Raw genomic sequence first — 16992 nt, 5'->3', positions numbered from 1 at the left:
ATTTAATGAATTTTATATAAACTTGTAAAATCTAGAACTTTTGAGACTCTTGAAGTGTGTTACAGTTTCCCTATTTAGGACATAGAAATAGCATACTTTAGCAAATTGTAACAGAATCAAGTTGAAAATTTGGCATCAAGAATTAAAAGTTGAACATGTAAAAAGTAACATTTTATAAATGATTCTATGCCTAAGCCAAAAAATGTTTAACTATATTTCTTCATAATTAGCCATTTTTATAACTATTGAATGGAGAGGTTATTATCAAAACATATTACTCAAAAATTTGTGTAGTGCCAATTTATTTTATAACAGCATAATTTGGGGTGATTAGATAACTATTATTCATGAATGAAGGTTTATATGTGCAGTAAATAGCTGACTCTCTGATCCTTAAAATGAATAAAGTTGGGAGAGTTGGCTAAAAAAAAAAAAAAAAAAAGAAGGTATCTAGCCTGAGGTGGACTGGCAGAGCGGAGAACCTGCAGTCTATGTAGGAACAGAGTAATTCATGAGCAAATGTGCCTGACGTGCTCAGTGAGCTTTCACACACAAACATACCTGTGTTATCAACATCCAGGCTCAAGATATACATGTCTAGCATCCCCACAAGATATGGGATGCCATCTTAAAAAGGAAAACTTGAGAGGTGGTCCTAAGATGGCGGAGGAATAGGACAGGAAGACCATTTTCTTCCCTACAAATTCATCAAAAGAACGTTTGAACGCTGAGTAAATCCCACAGAACAACTTCTGAATGCTGGCAGAGGACATCAAGGCAGCCCATTGTCTTCGAAAGGAGGTAGGACAAAATATAAAAGATAAAAAGAGAGACAAAGAGGTAGGGACAGAGATCTGTCCCGGGAAGGGAGTCTTAAAAAAGAGAAGTTTCCAAACACCAGGAAACACTCTCACCAGCGGGTCTGTGGTGAGCCTTGGAAACTCAGAGGGCCACATAACCGGGAGGAAAAATAAATAAATAATTAAAACCCACAGATTACGTGCCTAACGGCAACTCCCAGCAGAGAAGCAGCCCAGGTGCTCACATCCATCACAGGCAAGCTGGGACTGGACAGGGAGGCGCAGGCTGCATTGCTTAGGGTAAGGACTGGGCCTGAAAGCCCTGAGGGCAATCTGAGAGAACTAACATGAGATAGCAAAGCAGACTGTGGCCACAGAGAGAAAAATAAAATGAGAGAGAACTATCCCACAAAAGTGAAGTCACTCAGTCGTGTCCGACTCTTTGTGACCCCCTAGACTGTAGCCTACCAGGATTCTCCATCCATGGCATTTTCCAGGCAAGAGTACTGGTGTGGGTTGCCACTTCCATCTCCAGAGAAATCTTCCCGACCTAGGGATCAAACCCGGGTCTCCCACATTGCAGGCCGACACATTACCGTCTGAGCCACCAAGGACCTATGCTAAAAGCCCGTGAAAAGCCCTAACCTAAGACACTGCCAGGCCCACTCACAGAACAAAGGACTGAGCAGAGCTAGCTGGCTGCGGACAGGTCCATCCCCTGCTGGAGACAGGCAGGCGAGGACAGCCAGAGCCGGAAGGGGGCAATCGCAGCCCCAGAGAGGCATCCTCTACCAAACCGCAAGCAGGCTTCGTTGCTAACCAAGACTTCTTGGTTTCTGGACGGTTGACATCCGCTGAGAAAGTCACAGCCAGAGATCAGCTCCCCAGAAGAGACACATGGCACACCTAAGGAGGCGCGCCCGTTGTACACCCAGAAAACCGAGTGGCTGGGATGGGGGAGGGGATAAGACATACCCCCCACCTGGGGGTGACTGCGCTCACCAAGCACCTGGTCACCTGAGATGCTCGGACCTGGGAAGGGCACAAAACACAGGCCCAAACGAGTCTGCGCCTTTGTAGAGTACCCGAGAACCTGAACCTGAATGGCTTAGACCTGGGAGGTACATGCAACCCAGGATCCGCATCAGAGAGTTCCCAGCAGAGCAACCTAGAGCCTGAGCAGTGTAGACCATGAAAGCACACACGCCGTGAGCGGGGGCAAACACAGTGCAGCTGAAACACTGCGAGCACCCTCCACACACGCTAGTGATATTGGTTTGCAGTGTTCCTCCCTCCCCACAGTACAACTGAACAAGTGAGCCTAAAAAAGTGACCACCGTCGCCCGCTTCGGAAATTAGACACTGAAGAGACCAGCAAACAGAAGAAGCTAAAATAAAAAGAGGGAACCACTCTGGAAGTGACAGATGGAGAAGTCTTGAGGCTACTGTAAGAATAAGACAGAAAACCAGAGAAAGGAGGCTTAAGTTCAAAACCTGAGAACACCAGAGAATTCCAGACTCCAGGGAACATTAATCGATAAGAGCTCATCAAAATCCTCCATACCTACACTGAAACCAAGCACCACCCAAGGGCCAACAAACTCCAGAGCAAGACATACCACGCAAATTCTCCAGCAACACAGGAACATAGCCCTGAGCTTCAATATACAGGTTGTCAAAAGTCACTCCAAACCCACAGACATCTCATAATTCATTATTGGACACTTCATTGCACTCCAGAGAGAAGAAATCCAGCTCCACCCACCAGAACACCAACACAAGCTTCCCTAACCAGGAAACCTTGACAAGCCACCCATCCAACCCAATCCACAGCAATGAACCTCAACAATAAAGAGAAACCACAAACTGCCAGCATACAGAAAGGCCACCCAAACACAGCAATATAAACAAGATGAAAAGACAGAGAAACACTCAGCAGGTAAAGGAACAAGATAAATGCCCACCAAACCAAAGAAGAAGAGATACAGAATCTAACTGATAAAGAATTCCAAATAATGATAGTGAAAATGATCCAAAAATCTTGAAAACAAAATGGAGTTACAGATAAATAGCCTGGAGACAAGGATTGAGAAGATGCAAGAAAGGTTTAACAAGGACCTAGAAGAAATAAAGAGTCAATATATAATGAATAATGCAATAAATGAGATAATAAACACTCTGGAGGGAACCAAGAGTAGAATAAGGGAGGCAGAAGACAGGATAAGTGAGGAAGAAGATAGAATGGTAGAAATAAATGAATCTGAGAGGAAAAAAGAATTATAAGAAATGAGGACAACCTCAGAGACTTCTGGGACAATGTTAAACACACCAACATTTGAATCATAGGAGTCCCAGAAGAAGAAGACAAAAAGAAAGACCATGAGAAAATACTTGAGGAGAGAATAGTTGAAAACTTCCCTAAAATGGGGAGGGAAATAGTCACCCAAATCCAAGAAACCCAGAGAGTCCCGAAGAGGATAAACCCAAGGCAAAACATCCCAAGACACATATTAATCAAATTAACAAAGATCAAACACAAAGAACAAACATTAAAAGCAGCAAGGGAAGAACAACAAATAACACACAAGGGGATTCCCATACGGTAAACAGCTGATCTTTCAACAGAAACTCTTCAGGCCAGGAGGGAATGGCAAGACATACAAAGTGATGAAAGAAAATAACCTACAGCCCAGATTACTGTACCCGGCAAGGATCTCATTCAAATATGAAGGAGAAATCAAAAGCTTTACAGACAAGCAAAAGCTGAGAGAATTCAGCATCACCAAACCAGCTCTCCAACAAATGCTAAAGGACCTTCTCTAGACAGGAAACACAGAAAAGGTTTATAAATTCGAACCCAAAACAACAAAGTAAATGGCAGTGGGATCACACTTATCAATAATTACCTTAAATGTAAATGGGTTGAATGCCCAAACCAAAAGACAAAGACTGGCTGAATGGATACAAAAACAAGACCCCTATTTTGTTGTCTACAAGAAACCCACCTCAAAACAAGGGACACAAACAGACTGAAAGTGAAGGGCTGGACAAAGATATTTCATGCAAATAGAGACCAAAAGAAAGCAGGAGTAGCAATACTCATATCAGATAAAAAAGCCTTTAAAATAAAGGCTGTGAAAAGAGATAAAGAAGGACACTACATAATGATCAAAGGATCAAACCAAGAAGAAGACATAATAATTATAAATATATATGCACCCAACATAGGAATACCGCAATATGTAACACAAATGCTAACAAGTACGAAAGGGGAAATTAACAATAACACAATAATAGTGGGAGACTTTAATACCCCACTCACACCTATGGATAGATCAACTAAACAGAAAATTAACAAGGAAACACAAACTTTAAATGATACAATAGACCAGTTAGACCTAATTGATATGTATAGGACATTTCACCCCAAAACAATGAATTTCACCTTTTTCTCAAGCACACATGGAACCTTCTCCAGGATAGATCACATCCTGGGCCATAAATCTAGCCTTGGTAAATTCAAAAAAACTGAAATCATTCCAAGCATCTTTTCTGACCACAATGCAGTAAGATTCAATCTCAATTACAGGAGAAAAACTATTAAAAATTCCAACATATGGAGGCTGAACAACACGCTGCTGAACAACCAACAAATCACAGAAGAAATCAAAAAAGAAATCAAAATATGCACATAAACGAATGAAAATGAAAACACAACAACCCAAAACCTGTGGGACACTGTAAAAGCACTGTTGAGGGGAAAGTTCATAGCAATACAGGCATACCTCAAGAAACAAGAAAAAAGCCAACTAAATAACCTAACTCTACACCTAACGCAACTAGAAAAGGAAGAAATGAAGAACCCCAGGGTTAGTAGAAGGAAAAAAATCGTAAAAATTAGGGCAGAAAAAATGCAAAAGAAACAAAAGAGACCATAGCAAAAATCAACAATGCCAAAAGCTGGTTCTTTGAGAGGATAAATAAAATAGACAAACCATTAGCCAGAATCATCAATAAACAAAGGGAGAAAAATCTAATCAATAAAATTAGAAATGAAAAGGGAGAGATCACAACAGAAAACACAGAAATACAAAGGATCATAAGAGACAGCTATCAGCAACTATATGCCAATAAAATTAACAACTTGGAAGAAATGGACAAATTCTTAGAAAAGTACAACTTTCCAAAACTGAACCAGGAAGAAACAGAAAATCTTAACAGACACATCACAAGCATGGAAATTGAAACTGTAATCAGAAATCTTCCAGCAAACAAAAGCCCAGGACCAGACAGCTTCACAGCTGAATTCTACCAAAAATTTAGAGAAGAGCTAACACCTAGCCTACTCAAACTCTTCCAGAAAATTGCAGAGGAAGGTAAACTTCCTAACTCATTCTATGAGGCCACCATCACCCTAATACCAAAACCTGACAAAGATACCACAAAAAAAGAGAACTACAGGCCAATATCACTGATGAACATAGATGCAAAAATCCATAACAAAATTCTAGCAATCAGAATCCAACAACACATTAAAAAGATCATACATTATGACCAAGTGGGCTTTATTCCAGGGATGCAGATTCTTCAATATCTGCAAATCAGTCAACGTAATACGCCACATTAACAAATTGAAAGATAAAAACCATATGATTATCTCAATAGATGCAGAGAAAGCCTTTGACAAAATTCAACATCCATTTATGATAAAAAAAAAAAACCCTCCAGAAAGCAGGAATAGAAGGAACATACCTCAAAATAATAAAAGCTATATATGACAAACCCACAGCAAACATTATCCTCAATGGTGAAAAATTGAAAGCATTTCCCCTAAGGTCAGGAACAAGACAAGGGTGCCCACTCTCACCACTAGTATTTAATATAGTTTTGGAAGTTTTGGCCACAGCAATCAGAGCAGAAAAAGAAATAAAGGAATCCAGATTGGAAAAGAAGTAAAACTCTCACTGTTTGCTGATGACATGATCCTCTACATAGAAAACCCTAAAGACTACACCAGAAAATTACTAGAGCTAATCAATGAATACAGTAAAGTTGCAAGATATAAAATTAACACACATAAATCCCTTGCATTCCTATACACTAACAATGAGAAAAGAGAAAGAGAAATTAAGGAAACAATTCCATTCACCATTGCAACGAAAAGAATAAAATACTTAGGAATATACCTACCTAAAGAAACAAAAGACCTATACATAGAAAACTATAAAACACTGATGAAAGAAATCAAAGAGGACACAAATAGATGGAGAAATATACCATGTAAATGGATTGGAAGAATCAATATAGTGAAAATGAGTATACTATCCAAAGCAATCTATAGATTCATTGCAATCCCTATCAAGCTACCAATGGTATTTTTCACAGAACTAGAACAAATAATTTCACAATTGGTATGGAAATAGAAAAAACCTCAAATAGCCAAAGCAATCTTGAGAAAGAAGAATGGAACTGGAGGAATCAACCTGCCGGACTTCAGGCTCTACTACAAAGCCACAGTCATCAAGACCATATGATACTGGCACAAAGACAAAAATATAGATCAATGGAACCAAATAGAAAGCCCAGAGATAAATCCACGCACCTATGGACACCTTATCTTTGACAAAGGAGGCAAGAATATACAATGGAGGAAAGACAATCTCTTTAACAAGTGCTGCTGGGAAAACTGGTCAACCACTTGTAAAAGAATGAAACTAGAACACTTTCTAACACCATGCACAAAAATAAATCAAAATGGATTAAAGATCTAAGTGTAAGACCAGAAACTATAAAACTTCTAGAGGAAAACATAGGCAAAACACTCTGACATACATCACAGCAGGATCCTCTATGACCCACCTTCCAGAATATTGGAAATAAAAGCAAAGATAAACAAATGGGACCTAATTAAACTTAAACGCTTTTGCACATAAAGGAAAATATAAGCAAGGTGAAAAGACAGCCTTCATAATGGGAGAAAATAATAGCAAACGAAGCAACTGAAAAAGAATCAATCTCAAAAATATACAAGCAACTCCTGCAGCTCAATTCCAGAAAAATAAACGACCCAATCAAAAAATGGGCCAAAGAACTAAACAGACATTTCTCCAAAGAAGACATACAGATGGCTAACAAACACATGAAAAGATGCTCAACATCACTCACTACCAGAGAAATCCAAATCAAAACCACAATGAGGTACCATTTCACGCCAGTCAGAATGGCCGCTATCCAAAAGTCCATAAGCAATAAATGCTGGGGAGGGTGTAGAGAAAAGGGAACCCTCTTACACTGTTGGTGGGAATGCAAACTAGTACAGCCACTATGGAGAACAGTGTGGAGATTCCTTAAAAAACAAACTAGAACTGCCATCAGTTCAGTTCAGTTCAGTCGCTCAGTCATGTCCGACTCTCTGCGACCCCATGAATCACAGCACGCCAGGCGTCCTTGTCTATCACCAACTCCCGGAGTTCACTTAAATTCATGTCCACAGAGTCGGTGATGCCATCCAGCCATCTCATTCTCTGTCATCCCCTTCTCCTCCCGCCCCCAACCTTTCCCAGCATCAGAGTCTTTTCCAGTGAGTCAATTCGTCACATGAGGTGGCCAAAGTATTGGAGTTTCAGCTTCAGCATCAGTCCTTCCAATGAACACCCAGGACTGATCTCCTTTAGAATGGACTGGTTGGATCTCCTTGCAGTCCAAGGGACTCTCAAGAGTCTTCTCCAGCACCACAGTTCAAAAGCATCAATTCTTCGGCGATCAGCTTTCTTCACAGTCCAACTCTCACATCCATACATGACCACGGGAAAAACCATAGCCTTGACTAGACGGACCTTTATTTCTGCTTCATTGACTATGCCAAAGCCTTTGACTGTGTGGATCACAATAAACTGTGGAAAATTCTGAAAGAGATGGGAATACCAGACCACCTGACCTGCCTCTTGAGACACCTGTATGCAGGTCAGGAAGCAACAGTCAGAACTGTACATGGAACAATAGACTGGTTCCAAACAGGTAAAGGAGAACTGCCATATGACCCAGCAATTCCACTGCTAGGCATACACACCGAGGAAACCAGAACTGAAAGAGACACATGTACTCCAATGTTCATTGCAGCACTGTTTATTATAGCCAGGACAGGGAATCAACCTAGATGTCCATTAGCAGACAAATGGATAAGAAAGCTGTGGTACATTTACACAATGGAATATTACTCAGCCATTAAAAACAATACATTCGAATCAGTTCTAATGAGGTGGATGAAACTGGAGCCTATTATAAAAAGTGAAGTAAGCCAGAAAGAAAAATATCAATACACTATACTAACACATATATATGGAATTTAGAAAGATTGTAATGATAACCCTATATGCAAGACTGCAAAAGAGACACAGATGTATAGAACAGTCTTTTGGACTCTGTGGGAGAGGGCAAGGGTGGGCTGATTTGGGAGAATAGCATTGAAACATGTAGTGAAACGGATCGCCAGTCCAGGTTCGATGCATGATACAGGATGCTCGGGGCTGGTGCACTGGGATGACCCAGAGGGATGGGATGGGGAGGGAGGTGAGACGGGGGTTCAGGATGGGGAACACATGTACACCCGGGGCAGATTCATGTCAGTGTATGGCAAAACCACTACAATATTGTAAAGTAGTTAGCCTCCAATTAAAACAAATAAATTTATATTTTTTGAAAAAAGGAAAACTTTCAGATAATTTTTAAAAACAAGATAGACAAAAATGAAAAACTAAATAGAAGTATCAGAAAATGAAGTTGGGAAAATTTCCCAGAAAATATTAATAGAAGAAAAGAGAAAATAGAAAAACAGACCAAAAATAACATAAAATAAAATAAAGGTAGACCAAAGATCTGGCCAGTAAATCCCACATCCAAATAATAGGAATTCCAAGACAGAGAACAGAAAAAAAGGGTGAAAATGATCAACAAAGTAATTTTAAAAAATAACCTCTCAGAAATGTAATAGGAATTTTCAGGTTTCAAGAGACCCATACCCATGCATGTCACTGTGAAATTCAGAACAGTGGTGACAAACAAAAGACCATATACAGTTACAAGAGAGCAGAAGGAGGAGATAACATAGAACAGAAACATAAAGACTCAGCAGTCAGAGAGGCTTCAGAATTCTCAACAGCAGCAGTTGAACAATGTTCTCAAAATTCTGGGGAAAACACACTTCTGAATGAGAACTCTAAGCTAGAAAAACAAAATAGGCCACTCAAGTACAAGCATAAAATGACAGCATTTTTAGAAAAGTAAATTCTCAAAAATGTATCTTCTGTGCATCTTTTCTTGGGGCACTAACAAATGTCTTCAACCAGAATGAGATGTAAAACAAGAAATACTAAGACATGAAACAAGAAAAATAAAGGATCCAATTCACCAGAGAGGCAAAGGAAATCTCTAGGCCATTGTAAAGGAAAATCCCAAGCTAACAGAGCCACATCGAGGACTGGGAGGGTCAGGCAGGAACTGCTATTTCCAATGAAGTTTTCTAATTAAGTCACATACAGTATAACTTTGTTAACAACACACTTCACATTCTAAAAAAACTTTAAGGAAGAAAAATGAGACTAGCCACAAAATTGTGATTAAGTTTTTTTCTTTAAAAATAACTTAAAACAAGAGTTTTAGACATTAAAAAATGGAAGTTCACAAAACTAATAGCAGACAAACAAACAAAAGGGGGTGTTTAAGCTGCAAAGACACTTCAAGAAGACCCACTTTTATATAACCACTATACTAGTCTCGATTTACCAACTTTTTATTCAAGGAAGTATTTCTATTTGGAAACAACATAAACCTAGAGAGCTAATGATATGCTGCCCTGGACTAATCAGGCTAATTCTTCAGTTCAGTTCAGTCGCTCAGTCATGTCCACCGCTTTGCGACCCCATGAATCACAGCACGCCAGGCCTCCCTGTCCATCACCAACTCCCGGAGTTCACCCAAATTCATGTCCATAGAGTCAGTGATGCCATCCAGCCATCTCATTCTCTGTCATTCTTAGGGAGAGTTAAACAGTACATAACTGTTTGCCACTTAATAAAAATGAAACTAGGTACAGAGTAATGAATAAAAGAAACAACTTTGTAATAATGTGTTTGTTGCCATATGTAATATTAACTATAAGCATCTATTCTAGTATTCCATTTTTCTTTTAATACAATTTTCCTACTTTAGAATTAGGTATTCGCCCTTCCCACTTAATGACATAAATAAAATAAAAATATTTACTTCTTTAGAAGAGAATATCCTGAGAAGGCAACTCTCCAGATAGAGGGGATTAAAAGTCACTGATATCTCCCAACACTGGTATCCTCTTTGAAGTTTTCTTATTAAGAATCCTGTGTTATTATCACACAGGAATCCCTTTCCTCTGTCCTTTTCCCCTCCTACACAAGTCAAGGAAAAATTACAAATTATCTCTCCTTTAATAACCCATTAAATAATGAGAAAATAGAAAGAGAAATTAAGGAAACTATTCCATTCACTGTTGCAATGAAAACAATTAAATACTTAGGAATATATCTACCTAAGGAAACAAAAGACTTGTACATAGAAAACTATAAAACACTAGTGAAAGTAATCAAAGAGGACACGAATAGATGGAGAAATATACCGTGTTCGTGGATTGGAAGAATAAATATTGTAAAAATGAGTATACTACTCAAAGTAATTTATACATTCAATGCAATCCCTATCAAGCTACCAACAATATTTTTCACAGAACTAGAACAAATAATCTCACAATTTGTATGGAAATACAAAAAACCTCGAATAGCCAAAGCAATCTTGAGGAAGAAGAATGGAACTGGGGGAATTAACCTGCCGGACTTCAGGCTCTATTACAAAGCCACAGTCATCAAGACAGTATGGTACTGGCATAAAGACAGAAATATAGATCAATGGAACAAAATAGAAAGCCCAGAGATAAACCCACGCTCCTATGGACACCTTATCTTCGACAAAGGAGGCAAGAATATAAAATGGAGAAAAGACAGTCTCTTTAACAAGTGGTGCTGGGAAAACTGGTCAGCCACTTGTAAAAGAATGAAACTAGAACACTTCCTAACACCATACACCAAAATAAACTCAAAATGGATTAAAGATCTAAATGTAAGACCAGAAACTATAAAACTCCTAGAGGAGAACGTAGGCAAAACACTCTCCGACATAAATCACAGCAGGATCCTCCAAGACCCACCTCCCAGAATATTGGAAATAAAAGCAAAAATAAACAAATGGGACCTAATTAAAATCAAAAGCTTCTGCACAGCAAAGGAAACTCTAAGCAAGGTGAGAAGACAGCCTTCAGAATGGGAGAAAATAATAGCAAATGAAGCAACTGATAAAGGATTAATCTCCAAATTATACAAGCAGCTCCTGCAGCTTAATTCCAGAAAACTAAGTGACCCAATCAAAAAATGGGCCAAAGAACTAAACAGACATTTCTCCAAAGAAGACATAAAGATGGCTAATAAACACATGAAAAAATGCTCAACATCCCTCATCATCAGAGAAATGCAAATCAAAACCACAATGAGATACCATTTCACACCAGTCAGAATGGCTGCTATCCAAAAGTCTACATGCAATAAGTGCTGGAGAGGGTGTGGAGAGAAGGGAACCCTCTTACACTGTTGGTGGGAATGCAAACTAGTACAGCCACTATGGAGAACAGTGTGGAGATTCCTCAGAAAACTGGAAATAGAACTGCCATATGATCCAGCGATCGCACTCCTGGGCATACACACCGAGGAAACCAGAATTGAAAGAGACACATGTACTCCAATGTTCATTGCAGCACTGTTTATAATAGCCAGGACATGGAAGCAACCTAGATGTCCATCTGCAGATGAATGGATAAGAAAGCTTTGGTACATATACACAATGGAGTATTTCTCAGCCATCAAAAAGAATGCATTTGAATCAGTTTTAATGAGGTGGATGAAATTGGAGCCAATTATACAGAGTGAAGTAAGCCAGAAAGAAGAACATCAATACTGTATATTAACGCATATATATGGAATTTAGAAAAATGGTAACCTGAACCCTGTATAAGAGACTGCAAAAGAGACATAGGCATTTAGAACAGTCTTTGGGACTCTGTGGGAGAGGGTGAAGGTGGAATGATTGGGGAGAATGGAATTGTAGCAAGTATATTATCATAAGTGACCAGTCCAGGTTCGACGCATAAATTTTCCTCTGTTCATTTCTTTGCATTTGTGCTTTTTTAATAAAATTCTTTTTTAGAAATAAAAAAAAAAATAACCCATTAAGAGGAAGCTAGGAGAAAGATGTACCAGATAGAGCTCTGGCAAAAATACGTACATACCCCAGATCTAAATATTTGCATTTTCACATTCCTTTTTGTCTCCAAGTACAGTGGAATTATGGTTCCATGTAAAAATGTTAACTCTTATACTCACCTTTGCATAAGGTAGACATTTACCCCAGTACCAAAGCCAAGCTTCTGCATAAATGGAGAGGCAGGAATATTTATACATGGAGTTAAACGTAATTCTAAATGTCAGAAAGAGAAATAAAAGATAAAATTAGTATTTGAAAAGACCTCCACAGATGCATCCTAAAGTTCTCAATAAATCAGTGTTAAGAGAATTAACTGGCAGAGTCTTGCAGAGCAATTTGACACTATGTGTCCTAACTTTCAATGGATACCCTTTAACCAATCTACTTTTGGAGCTCTATTCTACAGTAACACTCAAACAGGGGTCAGCAAAACAGCCTGTTTTTATATGACCCATAAGCTAAGAATTGATTTTTACATTTTAAAAGGGTTGTTTAAAAATAGATAAAGAAGGTCTCTTGGTTGAATCCTTAGACTTCATGACTCTCTTCCAACATGGCCCAAGACAACTCTCCAGACAACACCATGGCAACAAAGTCTAGACAGAAGCCATACCAAATTCACAGATCAATTGAAAACCCTCATCAACACTTTTAACCAAAAACCTTACCCAGATTATGCTACCAAATGAAGACTTGCCTTTCATAACACTGAAGAGCCTAGAATACAGATTGGCTTCAGAATCAAAGAGCTAGAACTGATTCCAGAAAAGATCAGAACCCGAGGATGACTTCGAATCAAGCCAACACCAAGATCACCCTTAAGCACAGATTCAAAGTAGAAAAGACAGACAGTGTCATCCCAACTACAGTCCACTCAATTACACACCCTCATCAAGGCATTTATGCACAACTCTTATCACGGAATTGACTCCAGAGAGCAACTTGCTAAAGAAGCCAGGGTTAAAGAGTCAAGAATTCAAATCTGGTTTCAAAACAGAAGAAGTAGATTCCATGTCCAGAAAACAAAAGAACCCGAGCAGGCCTTAGAACAAAGACAATTAGGGACGAGATCCTGGAGATGAGAGAATTCAAGGTATAGAAACTACACAGAATGGCAGCAGTCTCACCAGTGACTGTCTTATTTCTCTGAAGCCAGAACAGGGGAAACAGAGACAGAGTCAGTGCACTTGATAACATTAGTCTGGACTCCAAACCTCTAACTCTTCCTGGAACATACCCTTCTAAATACACCTTCAGCTTCTCCAGGAGCTGAGCCTTCTGGAGATAGTAAACAGGACTTCAGGGAACAGAGACACAAAGCACCACAAAGAAAATAAATTTATTAATATCATTTTTCGGCAATCACAGTAATGACTAATTTAGGCAAAAATCAAGGAAAGAAGGAAGGGAGGGAGGGAGGCAGGCAAGGAAGAAAGAAGAAAGGAAGAAGACTATGCCCAAAGGGTTCCTATATGACCCACAAAGCCTAAACCATTTACTATCTGCCATTTACAAAAAGTTCACTAATGCCTGCACTACAGCATGCACCATGTGAATAGTAGGATCTGCTTTTGTGGCTACAAAAAAAAAAAAAAAACAGAGAAAAGCCTAAGGAATCATCATTAGAGTCATAATTATAGCATATCTATATTACAGAGTAGTATAAGGTTATTAAAAGAGATGAGATAGAGTAGTCCTACTTTTGCTCATGAACAATTAACTGCTCTTAGATTGCCCTTTTGCCATGAACAACTAGAAAATTTGACAAAATATAATGGTTTTCACATACCTGACAATAGGCAGGGCAGGACTATAAACTCTGAGAGGAGAGAAACTAATGAGATGAGTCCTATCACTGCCCTAACTTACTGCTTAGAGATACTTTCCAGGCTGCAGCACAAAGAAACGAAGCCCAAAGGTCTTGTCAAATTGAAGTGACAGATCACCCTCTGTCTACTGAATTGCCTTGGAAAATACCCTTCCCATATATAGAGGGGGAAAGATAAAGTACTTCCTTTGAGGTTCAAGTTAAGTTGCTTCTTCACCAGGGAGAACCTACAAATCTGCTAGAATGTCAATAAAATTACATCACAGATGACCAAACTCTGACCTATAAAAGAAGTCTTATTTCTTAAGATCAACGTTATAAAGATGCTGCTACTGCTAAGTCACTTCAGTCGTGTCTGACTCTGTGTGACCCCATAGACGGAAGCCCACCAGGCTTCCCCATCCCTGGGATTCTCCAGGCAAGAACACTGGAGTGGGTTGCCATTTCCTTCTCCAGTGTGTGAAAGTGAAAAGTGAAAGTGAAGTCGCTCAGTTGTGTCTGACCCTTAGCGACCCCACGGACTGCAGCCTACCAGGCTCCTCCATCCATGGGATTTTCTAGGCAAGAGTACTGGAGTGGCTTGCCATTGCCTTCTCCGATGACTTATACTCAAATTGCTCCTGTGTGATAGATAACAATGAAAGGAATTAACTATAACACTATGAAGACATTTCTGATATCAGTAACAATGAAGAAAGGTTTTATATCTTACCAGATTTCCTTTTTTCAGATAATCTGCTTGGTGTCTTGAAATTATTGGTTTCTTCCATTGTAATAATCGCTTAAGGTCCTATGATAAAAATAAATAGAAAGGTACACTACAGTTATAAAGAATACATCTTTCATTCATGAAGAAAAAATTCCTATAATACTATCACTCATTTACAAAAAATCTGAGAACTGAAAAAGTCCATGACAAATATTTAGTCCAATTGTATTTACAATGAGAAAACTGAAACCTAGAGAGGGAGAAAGATAAAGTAAAATTAAAGATAAGTAAAATTACATACCCAAGGTCACGCTATTAATGATTGTGGATTTTTGTTTTATTTAAAAAATAATATATGCACTTGGTTTAAAAAAAAAATCACCTAGTACCCTCCCACATTTCCCAGGAGTAGTTATTAACAGATCTTTTATACACTTTTAAGAGCTTGCCTTTGTAAGCAGTATTATTCATAATAGCTAAAAAAAGGAAACAGAAATAGCTATCAGATGATGAATGGATAAAGACAATACGGCATACACTATGCACAATAAAATATTATTCAACAGAGTATATATTTTACATAGGGAATATTAGTCATAAAAACGAATGAAGTACTCATGTATACTACAACATTGAAGAATCTTGAAAACCTTATGCCAAGTGAAAGAAAGTAGACACAAGAGGCCATATATATGATTGTTTTTCTACACAATATCCAGAAGAGGCAAATCCATGAACAAAATAAATAAGTAGTTGCTGTGGGCTGAAGAGAAGAGAGAATGTGGAGTGACTGCCAGTGTGTGTATGCCATCTTTTTGGGGGTGATGAAAATGTTCTAAAATTAGGTAGTGGTTTAATATATTCAGCTCTATTCCAAAAACCACTTAATTGTACACTTTCAAAAGAGTGAATATCATGATACGTTAATTACATCTCAATAAACTATTAGTTTAAAATTATCTATGAGAATACAATGTATATACTGTATACACAAGCAAGTTAATCCAGGCTATTTTTTTTCTTCTATAACATATTTCTTAAAAAATCTTTTTTATTAAAAAAAATTAACTATTCTTTTGAAAGAAGCTTTAGTTTTGTATTAGATTTACTGTAAAGCAAACTGTTACTACCTGTCTGTAAGCTCGTTTGGACTGTCCATAAAAAACTGGGAGGAAGAGAGAACATTTGCTTAAATGCTGCATAGAGCCACTTCAGTTCAGTTCAGCCGCTCAGTCGTCGCCCGACTCTTTGCGACCCCATGAATCACAGCACGCCAGGCCTCCCTGTCAATATCCCTTAATAAACAGCACCTGGGCGTCCCATGTGGCACTAGTGGTAAAGAATCTGCCTACCAATGCAGGAGGTTCGATCCCTGGGTCGGGAAGATCCCCTGGAGGAGAAAACGGCAACCCACTCCAGTATTCTTGCCTGAAGAATCCCACGGACGGAGGAGCCTGGCGGGTTCCTACGGCGCTTGCATAAAAAGTACAGATTGTCAAGCTCTGATTTGCAAAAAGAGCGATTTCTTTCTTCGACTCCCCACCCTACCCCGTAAGTCTGATGCGCACGCGGGTCGCCAAGGTGCTTCCTAAGATAATTCCCAGTTTAATGCATATTCCCAACGTCTTCCACCTTTCTTCCAGGCTCCAAGTTGTCAAAAAAGCAAAGAGGCCGCGGCTCGAGGGGCGCGGGACAACCGGCCAGGCCCATTCGCGGCAAGACCTCTAGAAGCTCTCTCCTTACCAGAGCCACGAGGTGGGACGACGAGATGTCCAGGGAAAGGCTGTCTTGAAAACTGGTCCCGAGCGGCCCCCAACATCCGCGGGCGCCTGGGGTGAGGGGGTGGGGCCCGACCTGCCAACACACGGACTCGGAAACCGTTGTTCCGACGGGAACCCGCCGGGCTTTCAAAATCGCGCACGCACCGCCCCTAACGTCGATCGCGAACTACGGGGCGGCCTAAAGGACACACCAAGCCGGATTCGCCGTTCCTGTTCTTTTCAGTCCTTCCACTCTGTTTATCGATCCCACCTTACTACCCAATGCTGCTGCTGCTGCTAAGTCGCTTCAGTCGTGTCCAACTCTGTGCGACCCCATAGACGGCAGTCCGCCAGGCTTCTCTGTCCCTGGGATTCTCCAGGCAAGAACACTGGAGTGGGTTGCCATTTCCTTCTCCCTTACTACCCAATAGGGATGCTTTGAAGCCAAATAAAAGGTAGAGAAGCGCAGCAAAGGACAAACTGACCTTTACAGCTAATGTCAGCCCTTCAGAGGGACAACTCCAGTTAAAAAGAAAATACATGCCTGTATTTAGGCTG

At 39.6% G+C, this 16992-nt stretch overlaps 1 protein-coding gene and 1 pseudogene across 3 annotated transcripts in view; one reads left to right on the top strand and one right to left on the bottom strand.

Moving 5' to 3' along the window:
- PBK (PDZ binding kinase) overlaps positions 1 to 16597 on the bottom strand; it is a 32858-nt gene extending 16261 nt beyond the window's left edge. The window contains exons 1-4 of one of the 3 annotated variants that reach the window (XM_055428091.2): positions 16418 to 16597; positions 16027 to 16147; positions 14678 to 14755; positions 12257 to 12350 (exon numbers count right to left, since the gene is read on the bottom strand). In XM_055428091.2, the coding sequence (XP_055284066.2) occupies positions 12257 to 12350; positions 14678 to 14735 (152 nt within the window). In that variant the 5' untranslated portion in view covers positions 14736 to 14755; positions 16027 to 16147; positions 16418 to 16597. The remainder of the gene's footprint in view (positions 1 to 12256; positions 12351 to 14677; positions 14756 to 16026; positions 16148 to 16417) is intronic. The other 2 variants (XM_055428092.2, XM_055428090.2) reach the window with 2 other exon arrangements.
- On the top strand, positions 12408 to 13328 carry LOC148777259 (double homeobox protein A-like; annotated as a pseudogene).
- Positions 16598 to 16992: the final 395 nt, after the last annotated feature.

This window comes from Moschus berezovskii, chromosome 7, assembly GCF_049115385.1.
Source record: "Moschus berezovskii isolate FMDL1 chromosome 7, NW_MosBer_1.0, whole genome shotgun sequence".
In the NCBI taxonomy this organism is placed as follows: Eukaryota; Metazoa; Chordata; class Mammalia; order Artiodactyla; family Moschidae; genus Moschus; species Moschus berezovskii.
Note: the sequence above shows the minus strand (reverse complement) of the source record. Positions and strands in the feature narration are given on the sequence as shown.